Source organism: Lucilia sericata, unplaced genomic scaffold, assembly GCF_015586225.1.
Source record: "Lucilia sericata isolate MDLA Ls3-8-SP2 unplaced genomic scaffold, ASM1558622v1 Contig000806F_arrow, whole genome shotgun sequence".
Classification (NCBI taxonomy): domain Eukaryota; kingdom Metazoa; phylum Arthropoda; class Insecta; order Diptera; family Calliphoridae; genus Lucilia; species Lucilia sericata.
Genome location: NW_023994798.1, coordinates 210,744 through 223,594, shown reverse-complemented (window position 1 = coordinate 223,594; position 12,851 = coordinate 210,744). Strand labels below are relative to the sequence as shown.

Here is a 12,851-nt window from a genome sequence, read left to right as displayed (position 1 = left end):
AGTTCAGTTTCAGTTCAGTTTCAGTTCAGTTTCAGTTCAGTTTCAGTTCAGTTTCAGTTCAGTTTCAGTTCAGTTTCAGTTCAGTTTCAGTTCAGTTTCAGTTCAGTTTTAGTTCAGTTTCAGTTCAGTTTCAGTTCAGTTTCAGTTCAGTTTCAGTAGTTTCAGTTTCAGTTCAGTTTCAGTTCAGTTTCAGTTCAGTTCAGTTTCAGTTCAGTTCAGTTCAGTTCAGTTTCAGTTCAGTTTCAGTTCAGTTTCAGTTCAGTTTCAGTTCCAGTTCAGTTTTCGTTCAATTTTGGTTCAATTCAGTTTTAATTCAATTTAGTTTTAGTTAAATTCAGTTTAGTTCCAGTTCAGTTTAGTTCCAGTTCAGTTTAGTTCCAGTTCAATTTAGTTTCAGTTCAGTTTCAGAACAGTTTCAATTCGGTTTCACACTTTATAAATTATTTGAGAAGTTTAATAAAGTTTCGTAAAGACTTCTTTTAAAACTTAAAATCTTTTAATCGATTGACAAGAAGTTTGCCATTTAATTTCTCTCGGTGTTAAAATAGATGTTATGGAAATTATATTGAAAAACAAACAAATTACAATAATTATCTCTAGAGTATAATTATCATTCAAACTAAAATGTAACGATAAATCTATACAATTATAAAAGAAATATGATTTTAATGTGATTTCGAAAGTAAAACAAAATGATATTATTAAATAATTATAAATTAATATTACACAATATTTAAAACTGTAGACTAAAACTAGTTAAAAACTCATTAATATTAAACGTTATTAAAAAAACAAATAGGAATTGAAATTAAATTGAATTATTTCAAACTAGGAAAATAACAAATAGTTTAACTCAACAATGTAAGGCTAAAGGTTGGAAAACGTAAATTTGTAATAATTTTTATGGAAATTAAGGAAATAATGTTAATTAAGCAAATGAGAAGATATGATAGAATTGTCAAAAAGATTTGTTGCCACAATAGTAATTTTACTACAATTACTACCTAGCACTTGGCTGGTGAGTAAAATGTATTAATATTTAATTGAATTAATTAAACGTTTTGCTGATTTTTTTATTCTTCTTAAAGTATTGCTACCAATTGAAAATGTCTTCATTTCGCACCACGGAAACCCCAAACTATCGCTTTGTTATGACTTTACACAATAATCAGACGCTGTCCTCTATAACTCGTGTCATTAAAGAGGTACCCATACCCATGTGGAATTTAATTCTGGTGCAACATAATAACGATGCTCGACGCGGCTCTAAGGTTGAAGCTAAAAAGATTTTATATAATGCCACCTATAAAGTGTGTGAATTTTGGCGTTATGTTAAACGTATTCGGGTCTTTAACAATGTGGCCCAGCTGTTGTTTAACAAAAAGGGCATGGGCAATATGAGCTTGAAGTGTCCTTTAGCAGTGGGTACTTATGTAATGCAAAATATTCATGTACCGCCCGATACGGGCATTTTAAAGTTTATGTACTGGCCCAATACTATCTATAGTCTGTTTGGCAATGTCTATTCACAAATGCCGGACAAGAGAATGGTACTGATGTGTACGTATGAAATTAATGCGACAGTGATAAAGTCTTGTTAGTGGTTGGTAAACAAGGGATGGAAAAGGATGTAGAATGTGAAACATTTGTGCAGTTGGTTTGAAGTATTTATCCTTTTTAGTGAATTTTTTATAGGTCCAATAAAATTGTTAAAAATATTTGGTGTAATAAAAAGAAAAATGTATAGAAATATATCGTAAGAAACTGATAGGAATTAACTGACATTTGACAAATAAGGTTTTATTATCTACTAGTTGTTAAGAGTTGGAATAAGAGATCAAAAATGTGCTTGTAAAAGTGATGGTTTAAATAATTTCAGTTCAGCTTTAGTATATTTTCAGTTTAGTTCATTTTAAGTACAGTTTCAATTCAGTTCAGTTTCAGTTCAGTTTCAGTTCAGTTTCAGTTCAGTTTCAGTTCAGTTTCAGTTCAGTTCAGTTTCAGTTCAGTTTCAGTTCAGTTTCAGTTCAGTTTCAGTTCAGTTTCAGTTTCAGTTCAGTTCAGTTTCAGTTCAGTTTCAGTTCAGTTTCAGTTTCAGTTCAGTTTCAGTTCAGTTTCAGTTCAGTTTCAGTTCAGTTTCAGTTCAGTTTCAGTTCAGTTTCAGTTCAGTTTCAGTTCAGTTTCAGTTCAGTTTCAGTTCAGTTTCAGTTCAGTTTCAGTTCAGTTTCAGTTCAGTTCAGACTGAGTTCAATCTCAGTTCAGTTTCAGTTCAGTTTCAGTTCAGTTTCAGTTCAGTTTCAGTTCAGTTTCAGTTCAGTTTCAGTTCAGTTTCAGTTCAGTTTCAGTTCAGTTTCAGTTCAGTTTCAGTTCAGTTTCAGTTCAGTTTCAGTTCAGTTTCAGTTCAGTTTCAGTTCAGTTCAGTTTCAGTTCAGTTTCAGTTCAGTTTCAGTTCAGTTTCAGATCAGTTTCAGTTCAGTTTCAGTTCAGTTTCAGTTCAGTTTCAGTTCAGTTTCAGTTCAGTTTCAGTTCAGTTTCAGTTCAGTTTCAGTTCAGTTTCAGTTCAGTTTCAGTTCAGTTTCAGTTCAGTTTCAGTTCAGTTTCAGTTCAGACTGAGTTCAATCTCAGTTCAGTTTCAGTTCAGTTTCAGCTCAGTTTCAGTTCAGTTTCAGTTCAGTTTCAATTCAGTTTCAGTTTAGTTCAGTTCAGTTTCAGTTCAGTTTCAGTTCAGTTTCAGTTCAGTTTCAGTTCAGTTTAAGTTCAGTTTCAGTTCAGTTTCAGTTCAGTTTCAGTTCAGTTTCAGTTCAGTTTCAGTTCAGTTTCAGTTCAGTTTCAGTTCAGTTTCAGTTCAGTTTCAGTTCAGTTTCAGTTCAGTTTCAGTTCAGTTTCAGTTCAGTTTCAGTTCAGTTTCAGTTCAGTTTCTGTTCAGTTTCAGTTCAGTTTCAGTTCAGTTTCAGTTCAGTTTCAGTTCAGTTTCAGTTTCAGTTTCAGTTCAGTTTCAGTTCAGTTTCAGTTCAGTTTCAGTTCAGTTTCAGTTCAGTTTAAGTTCAGTTTCAGTTCAGTTTCAGTTCAGTTTCAGTTCAGTTTCAGTTCAGTTCAGTTTCAGTTCAGTTTCAGTTCAGCTCAGTTTCAGTCCTATTTCAGTTTCAGTTCAGTTTCAGTTAATTTTTACTCAAACCTAAAATTCAAAGTTTTTAAAGTAAAAACATTTATCCGTTATTAAAATTTGATTATGGTAAAAAACCAACCGTTGTTAAACCTCTACTAAATTATACATGAAGATCTAAACTAATGGATGAATGTAAGACATATAATGTAAAAAAATATTACAAGTGACTTGTACAAACCACCACAAATGGAAAATACATATGTATGCATCGCATGTGTATCACGCTTTTAGCGGAAAAATAAAGTACATTTAAAAAAAAGCGAACAAAAAAAATATGTTTATGATAATAATGATATAAACAGGATAACAATTTTATTTTTATTTCAGCAAATAACACATATTTTACTACGATTTTCTTGTGAAAATCGCCGTCTAAATGGGAAGGGTCTATATTTTACTTTGTCAAATAAAAAAGTCACGGGCTTGCATGTATAATAAATGTGCACACATTTGTAAATTTTTACACACATGTTAATAAACACAATCAGTCACGTAACCTGCAGTTCATGGAACTGGTATTATTTATTATTTTTCATATGGTTATGAAAATCATATCTTGTAGTACCAAAAATCAGTACTATTTGTCAGATCTACAAAGAAATTTAAATTCAGCCTATAAAACTATCGGGTAACTTGAGAGCGAAAGTGAGAGAGGTGTGTATTTCAAACGAATTTATAAATTCATTCTTTATGATTCCAGTCGTTGTCCGTTGTCAGGCAAAACTTTGCTATCGGAATCTCTGACGAGCAGTTTACTTTGAATTAGTGTGGATTATGAGATTTAAAACGATTAATTCAATATTGATTGCTTACTCACATTATGAAATATATTTATCCAAAGAATTACTCACCTAGAAAGAAAGAAATGAGAAAATAAAAATATTATATTTATATTTACTTTGTCTTAAAAAATACTTCTTTTAGTATCTATAGTCTATACTATAGTCGAAACAATAGCCAACTCTGTATACTTTATAATACCGTAGACTGGACTTACAGACTAGCCTACACTATAGACTAGACTAGACTAGACTAGACTATAGACTAGACTATAGACTAGACTATAGACTAGACTATAGACTAGACTATAGACTAGACTATAGACTAGACTATAGACTAGACTATAGACTAGACTATAGACTAGACTATAGACTAGACTTGAGAGCGAAAGTGAGAGAGGTGTGTATTTCAAACGAATTTATAAATTCATTCTTTATGATTCCAGTCGTTGTCCGTTGTCAGGCAAAACTTTGCTATCGGAATCTCTGACGAGCAGTTTACTTTGAATTAGTGTGGATTATGAGATTTAAAACGATTAATTCAATATTGATTGCTTACTCACATTATGAAATATATTTATCCAAAGAATTACTCACCTAGAAAGAAAGAAATGAGAAAATAAAAATATTATATTTATATTTACTTTGTCTTAAAAATACTTCTTTAGTATCTATAGTCTATACTATAGTCGAAACAATAGCCAACTCTGTATACTTTATAATACCGTAGACTGGACTTACAGACTAGCCTACACTATAGACTAGACTAGACTATAGACTAGACTATAGACTAGACTATAGACTAGACTATAGACTAGACTATAGACTAGACTATAGACTAGACTATAGACTAGACTATAGACTAGACTATAGACTAGACTATAGACTAGACTATAGACTAGACTATAGACTAGACTATAGACTAGACTATAGACTAGACTATAGACTAGACTATAGACTAGACTATAGACTAGACTATAGACTAGACTATAGACTAGACTATAGGACTAGACTATAGACTAGACTATAGACTAGACTATAGACTAGACTATAGACTAGACTATAGACTAGACTATAGACTAGACTATAGACTAGACTATAGACTAGACTATAGACTAGACTATAGACTAGACTATAGACTAGGACTATAGACTAGACTATAGACTAGACTATAGACTAGACTATAGACTAGACTATAGACTAGACTATAGACTAGACTATAGACTAGACTATAGACTAGACTATAGACTAGACTATAGACTAGACTATAGACTAGACTATAGACTAGACTATAGACTAGACTATAGACTAGACTATAGACTAGACTATAGACTAGACTATAGACTAGACTATAGACTAGACTATAGACCTAGACTATAACTAGACTATAGACTAGACTATGACCTATAGACTAGACTATAGACTAGACTATAGACTAGACTATAGACTAGACTATAGACTAGACTATAGACTAGACTATAGACTAGACTATAGACTAGACTATAGACTAGACTATAGACTAGACTATAGACTAGACTATAGACTAGACTATAGACTAGACTATAGACTAGACTATAGACTAGACTATAGACTAGACTATAGACTAGACTATAGACTAGACTATAGACTAGACTATAGACTAGACTATAGACTAGACTATAGACTAGACTATAGACTAGACTATAGACTAGACTATGGACTAGACTATAGACTAGGCTATAGACTAGACTATAGACTAGACTATAGACTAGACTATAGACTAGACTATAGACTAGACTATAGACTAGACTATAGACTAGACTATAGACTAGACTATAGACTAGACTATAGACCAGATTATAAACTAGACTATAGACTAGACTATAGACTAGACTATAGACTAGACTATAGACTAGACTATAGACTAGACTATAGACTAGACTATAGACTAGACTATAGACTAGACTATAGACTAGACTATGGACTACACTGTAGACTAGACTATAGACTAGACTATAGACTAGACTATAGAATATGCTATAGACTACAGTCCAATTTAGTCTATATAGTAGGCTAATCTATAGAAATAATAAATCGCAATTCATTATTTTAAAGTCCTGACATTTGCTTCTGACTTCATTTGAGAGAATGTAAAATAAACAAATTTACTTGTCATGTTTTTTAAAATACTACAAAGTTTATCCTCGCTTTTCTACTAAAATAAAAAGAGGAAACTTATAAAAATATTACATGGTATGAGTAAAATAATTCATGAGTAGTATGTATGTGTATGTATGTATATTCTGCATATTTCCTCGTTTTTTGTATTTTAACATCGCAATATTAATGGTGGCCATGTATTTTCATTTATTTACAACAGAAAATATGTTTTTCATTTTTACATCCTGCTACTAAAAGTAGACAACATTGTGCTGACACATCACAATCACAACGAGTATGAAAAAAATTTAACACTAGAGGGTCTTTCGAAACACAAATAAGCCATTATTAACCTCTGTGTTAAAAAATAACTAAAGTAGGATGACGCAAAGGTCGTCTAGAATTCCCTCCTTTACTTTTTTCATTCATTCCGCCCATCATTTCACATTATTATGATGATGATGATGATTTTGATTTCTTGTATCCTTGTTTTTTCCTATAATTTTTGGTTTTGACATATGTATACGTCTGTTGGGAATAAGAACAAATTTTAAAACATGTTACTTCTGCGATATCATCACATATTTACAAATTATATACATACACATGTCACTCAATCACACAGAAATTGGTAACATTTTCCCAGTATTTAAATGTATGACAAAGTGTAAAGTTTGTTTATTTTACTTTGGAGAGTTGGGCCAACAAAAAAAAGAAAAAGAAACAATAACATACTAAATAAAAAATAAATAAAATTTCTGAAATCCCCAAAGGTTCACGCTGACGGCCTAATATGCCATATTCATTTGGAAATAATGATAATTTATATTGTACATATGAAATAATAAAAATCTTGAATAGAAATAATTAACATTATGATGAATTGATATTACTTAAATCTAAAAAAATAGCTTGAAACAAAAAAGTAATCCTTATTTTAAAAAATATTATCATATCAAAATTGTATCCTTTTCTTTTTGTTGTATTAACATTAATTTGTAAGCAACACCCTCCATTACTGGGCGTACATTGGAGGAGGAAATCCCAACAACAAAATGGAAAACTCAAACATTATGAAAGCATAGATATAAATGAAAACATATTGTGGGCTATTAACCATTATAATAAAAATTAAAGCGTAATTAAATCTGCTAGAGGGCGGTAGGAAGTGGTAAATAAAAAACAAGAGAATTGCACAAAAGATAATTACACAAAAGTCAAAAAACGTTTGAATGGCAAAACAAACATATCAGATTAGTTTTATAACAGTTCAGTCATTTCTAGTTCAGTTCTAGTTCAGTTCTAGTTCAGTTCTAGTTCAGTTCTAGTTCAGGTCTAGTTCAGTTCTAGTTCAGTTCTAGTTCAGTTCTAGTTCAGTTCTAGTTCAGTTCTAGTTCAGTCCTAGTTCAGTTCTAGTTCAGTTCTAGTTCAGTTCAGTTCTAGTTCAGTTCTAGTTCAGTTCTAGTTCAGTTCTAGTTCAGTTCTAGTTCAGTTCTAGTTCAGTTCTAGTTCAGTTCTTGTTCAGTTCTTGTTCAGTTCTTGTTCAGTTCTTGTTCAGTTCTAGTTCAGTTCTAGTTCAGTTCAGTTCTAGTTCAGTTCTAGTTCAGTACTAGTTCAGTTCTAGTTCAGTTCTAGTTCAGTTCTAGTTCAGTTCTAGTTCAGTTCTAGTTCAGTTCTAGTTCAGTTCTAGTTCAGTTCTAGTTCAGTTCTAGTTCAGTTCTAGTTCAGTTACTAGTTCAGTTCTAGTTCAGTTCTAGTTCAGTTCTAGTTCAGTTACTAGTTCAGTTCTAGTTCAGTTCTAGTTCAGTTCTAGTTCAGTTCTAGTTCAGTTCTAGTTCAGTTCTAGTTCAGTTCTAGTTCAGTTCTAGTTCAGTTCTAGTTCAGTTCTAGTTCAGTTCTAGTTCAGTTCTAGTTAGTTCTAGTTCAGTTCTAGTTCAGTTCTAGTTCAGTTCTAGTTCAGTTCTAGTTCAGTTCTAGTTCAGTTCTAGTTCAGTTCTAGTTCAGTTCTAGTTCAGTTCTAGTTTCAGTTCTAGTTCAGTTCTAGTTCAGTTCTAGTTCAGTTCTAGTTCAGTTCTAGTTCAGTTCTAGTTCAGTTCTAGTTTCAGTTCTAGTTCAGTTCTAGTTCAGTTCTAGTTCAGTTCTAGTCCCAGTTTCTAGTTCTAGTTCAGTTCTAGTCAGTTCTAGTTCAGTTCTAGTTCAGTTTCTATAGTTCAGTTCTAGTTCAGTTCTAGTTCAGTTCTAGTTCTAGTTCAGTTCTAGTTCAGTTCTAGTTCAGTTCTAGTTCAGTTTTAGTTCAGTTTTAGTTCAGTTTTAGTTTCAGTTCTAGTTCAGTTCTAGTTCAGTTCTAGTTCAGTTCTAGTTCAGTTCTAGTTCAGTTCTAGTTCAGTTCTAGTTCAGTTCAAGTTCAGTTCTAGTTCAGTTCTGGTTCAGTTCTAGTTCAGTTCTAGTTCAGTTCTAGTTCAGTTCTAGTTCAGTTCTAGTTCAGTTCTAGTTCAGTTCTAGTTCAGTTCTAGTTCAGTTCTAGTTCAGTTCTAGTTCAGTTCTAGTTCAGTTCTAGTTCAGTTCTAGTTCAGTTCTAGTTCAGTTCTAGTTCAGTTCTAGTTCAGTTCTAGTTCAGTTCTAGTTCAGTTCTAGTTCAGTTCTAGTTCAGTTCTAGTTCAGTTCTAGTTCAGTTCTAGTTCAGTTCTAGTTCAGTTCTAGTTCAGTTCTAGTTCAGTTCTAGTTCAGTTCTAGTTCAGTTCTAGTTCAGTTCTAGTTCAGTTCTAGTTCTAGTTCAGTTCTAGTTCAGTTCTAGTTCAGTTCTAGTTCAGTTCTAGTTCAGTTCTAGTTCTAGTTCAGTTCTAGTTCAGTTCTAGTTCAGTTCTAGTTCAGTTTAGTTCAGTTTTAGTTCAGTTTTAGTTCAGTTCTAGTTCAGTTTTAGTTCAGTTCTAGTTCAGTTCTAATTCAGTTCTAGTTCAGTTCTAGTTCAGTTCAAGTTCAGTTCTAGTTCAGTTCTAGTTCAGTTCTAGTTCAGTTCTAGTTCAGTTCTAGTTCAGTTCTAGTTCAGTTCTAGTTCAGTTCTAGTTCAGTTCTAGTTCAGTTCTAGTTCAGTTCTAGTTCTAGTTCAGTTCTAGTTCAGTTCTAGTTCAGTTCTAGTTCAGTTCTAGTTCAGTTCTAGTTCAGTTCTAGTTCAGTTCTAGTTCAGTTCTAGTTCAGTTCTAGTTCAGTTCTAGTTCAGTTCTAGTTCAGTTACTAGTTCAGTTTAGTTCAGTTTAGTTCAGTTTTAGTTCAGTTCTAGTTCAGTTCTAGTTCAGTTCTAGTTCAGTTCTAGTTCAGTTCTAGTTCAGTTCTAGTTCAGTACTAGTTCAGTTTTAGTTCAGTTTTAGTTCAGTTTTAGTTCAGTTCTAGTTCAGTTTTAGTTCAGTTCTAGTTCAGTTCTAATTCAGTTCTAGTTCAGTTCTAGTTCAGTTCTAGTTCAGTTCTAGTTCAGTTCTAGTTCAGTTCTAGTTCAGTTCTAGTTCAGTTCTAGTTCAGTTCTAGTTCAGTTCTAGTTCAGTTCTAGTTCAGTTTCTAGTTCAGTTCTAGTTCAGTTCTAGTTCAGTTCTAGTTCAGTTCTAGTTCAGTTCTAGTTCAGTTCTAGTTCTAGTTCAGTTCTAGTTCAGTTCTAGTTCAGTTCTAGTTCAGTTCTAGTTCAGTTCTAGTTCAGTTCTAGTTCAGTTCTAGTTCAATTCTAGTTCAGTACTAGTTCAGTTCTAGTTCAGTTCTAGTTCAGTTCAGTTCTAGTTCAGTTCTAGTTCAGTACTAGTTCAGTTCTAGTTCAGTTCTAGTTCTGTTCTAGATCAGTTCTAGTTCAGTTCTAGTTCAGTTCTAGTTCAGTTCTAGTTCAGTTCTAGTTCTAGTTCAGTTCTAATTCAGTTCTAGTTCAGTTCTAGTTCAGTTCCAGTTCAGTTCTCGTTCAGTTCTAGTTCAGTTCTAGTTCAGTTCTAGTTCAGTTCTAGTTCTAGTTCTAGTTCAGTTCTAGTTCAGTTCTAGTTCAGTTCTAGTTCAGTTCTAGTTCAGTTCTAGTTCAGTTCTAGTTCAGTTCTAGTTCAGTTCTAGTTCAGTTCTAGTTCAGTTCTAGTTCAGTTCTAGTTCAGTTCTAGTTCAGTTCTAGTTCAGTTCTAGTTCAGTTCTAGTTCAGTTCTAGTTCAGTTCTAGTTCAGTTCTAGTTCAGTTCTAGTTCAGTTCTAGTTCAGTTCTAGTTCAGTTCTAGTTCAGTTCTAGTCAGTTCTAGTTCAGTTCTAGTTCAGTTCTAGTTCAGTTTCTAGTTCAGTTCTAGTTCAGTTCTAGTTCAGTTCTAGTTCAGTTCTAGTTCAGTTCTAGTTAGTTCTAGTTCAGTTCTAGTTCAGTTCTAGTTCAGTTCTAGTAGTTCAGTTCTAGTTCAGGTTCTAGTTCAGTTCTAGTTTAAGTTCTAGTAGTTCAGGTTGCTAATTCAGTGCTAGTTCAGTTCTAGTTCAGTCCTAGTTCAGTCCTAGTTCAAGGTTCTAGTTCAATTCTAGCTCAGTTCTAGGTTAGTTCTAGGTCCGTTCTAGTTAAGTTCTATCTCCACTTTTAAGAACCCTTTAAATTATAACACCACACAATGCAAAACAGATTCATTTTAAAATCTTGTCAATGTTAATTTTTCTTTACAGCAAAAGTTTGTTGTTAAACTTTTTAATAGTCTATAGAATTAAAAATTTAATTTTACACAAAAACAATATAGAGAAACACTCTACTCACATGCCAACATAGTTTTTTTTAATGAAATTTTACTGTAAATTTTTATAATTCTCCAAATGAGTTTGGGCATGCAATTCTATTTTTAGTTTGTTGGTTGCTTGTTTTAAAAGGATCATAAAATTATATTATTACGTTGTAATGTGCCTCTCTCTTTTCTTTTGCATAGTCTCTGGGTATTAGGGTTTTCTGAAGTGCATTTGCTTGATTAGTAGATTATTGCTAGTTGCGTTTTATTTTATTTTTTTTTTTTGTGGTGGATACTTGGAGGTTTATGTTGTTTTTATTTTTTCCATATACTATTCTCCTCGGGTCCAGGCCATGTGTTAAAATTTGTTTATATGTATGAGCATGTTTTTTATTTATTGGGTTTTCTAGGGAATTTCGAGTTTTTTGCAACAGCATAAAAAGGAATTGTTGCGAGTAAACATGAAACCAAAATCGGCAAGGAGTAAAAAAAATAAACATGAAACCGGAGTAGTGAGTTGTAGGAAAAATTATAAAGGAAAGAAAAATTGCATGAATTTGGGTTGTGCGTGTTTAAAATGAACGAAATAAATTAGAGCTAAAATACAAAATTGTAATAAAAAGAATAATTTCTACTTTACAACAAGTGATGTTAATTAAAAAATTATAATGCTCTTAAATAATGGTTGTAAAATGAAACATGCATTGTTTTCTACGAATTAAATTTAAAAATTTAAAAGGGTTTTAAACTCTAAAAAAGTTAATGTTAGATTTTATTTGTCTTAGAAAATTTGCAGCCATTTATAGCGGTTCAAAATTAATTTAAAATAAAAACTAAAGGTTGTTCTATAAATAGATTTTACAGTAATTATATCTGTTAAATTAGAAAATAATATAAAGCATATTTTCTAATTTAACTAATTTTTAATTTTATCTATTTAAAAACTCATTAACATGTCTGTTTTCATAATCGAGGCGCATTTACGCATAAAAAAACTGATTCTAATTTGAAAACCTTAATTGCCTGTTGCTTCTAGTTGTACAAAGTCATGAGTAGAAACGTGTTTCAATAAGAGGAGGTTCGGTAAATATGGCGCAATTGAAATTTGTTTTTATTGCAATTTTATTTCTAAACTTGTGTGTTCAAGTTCTGATGGTGAGTAAGAGAAAATGCGTCATTAAGAAATAGCATTACACTCTATGCTCATTTTCATTGCAGTATTGTTACCATATGAAAATGTTGTCATTCACTACCACCGAAACACCGGACTATCGTTTCACCATGGTACTGCACCGGAATAATACATTTTCCTCTATAACCAGGGTCTTCAAAGAGGTACCTTCACCCATGTGGAATTTGATATTGGTGCAACACAACAAGGATGTACGCAAAGGCTCTAAAGTTGATCCGAAAAAAATTCTCTATAATTCCACTTACAAAGTCTGTGAGTTTTGGCGTTCGGTCAAACGTATACGAGTTTTTAGCAATGTCGCCGAAATGCTCTTCAACAAGGAAGGTATGGGCAATTTAAGCTTAAAGTGTCCCCTAGATGTGGGCACTTATGTAATGACAAATATTCATGTACCACCGGATACGGGCATTTTGAAAATCATGTACTGGCCCAATACCATCTACACACTATTTGGCAATATTTATTCTTTGGAAAAGAATAAGAAAATGGTTTTGAAATGTACTTATGAAATAAATGCAACTGTCATAAAGTCATGTTAAAATTAGCTTACAAATATACAGTTGCCTCTAAAACTGAACTCAAAATTTAATCTAAATCATTTATTTACTAACGTTCTTTGACAACTGTATCCACAATATTGGTGCATGAAAAATGAACAAGTCGTTTAATATAATTTATTTAATCCTTTTGCCTTAATCCACAAATAGTAACATAACAGAGCGACCTCAACAACCTGTCAACTGTCAATCTTATACAGCCATACCCTAGTGCTTTCTCTTTTATTTTTAATTTTTCTACGAAATATAAAATACAACTAAACAACAATTTAAATGGAAAGTAAGCCAATAGAGCCAAAGGACTGTTCCACGT

At 32.1% G+C, this 12,851-nt stretch overlaps 2 protein-coding genes across 2 annotated transcripts; both read left to right on the top strand.

Annotated features, from left to right (window-relative positions):
- The first annotated feature begins 876 nt into the window (after positions 1 to 876).
- LOC119608200 lies at positions 877 to 1,601 on the top strand. The gene is made up of 2 exons (XM_037962527.1): positions 877 to 1,018; positions 1,089 to 1,601. Exons 1-2 carry the CDS (start codon positions 947 to 949, stop codon positions 1,599 to 1,601), a joined length of 585 nt encoding a protein of 194 aa, XP_037818455.1. The 5' UTR covers positions 877 to 946.
- Positions 1,602 to 12,025: 10,424 nt separating this feature from the next.
- Positions 12,026 to 12,520, top strand: LOC119608199. The gene has a single exon (XM_037962526.1). It carries the CDS (start codon positions 12,026 to 12,028, stop codon positions 12,518 to 12,520), a length of 495 nt encoding a protein of 164 aa, XP_037818454.1.
- Positions 12,521 to 12,851: the final 331 nt, after the last annotated feature.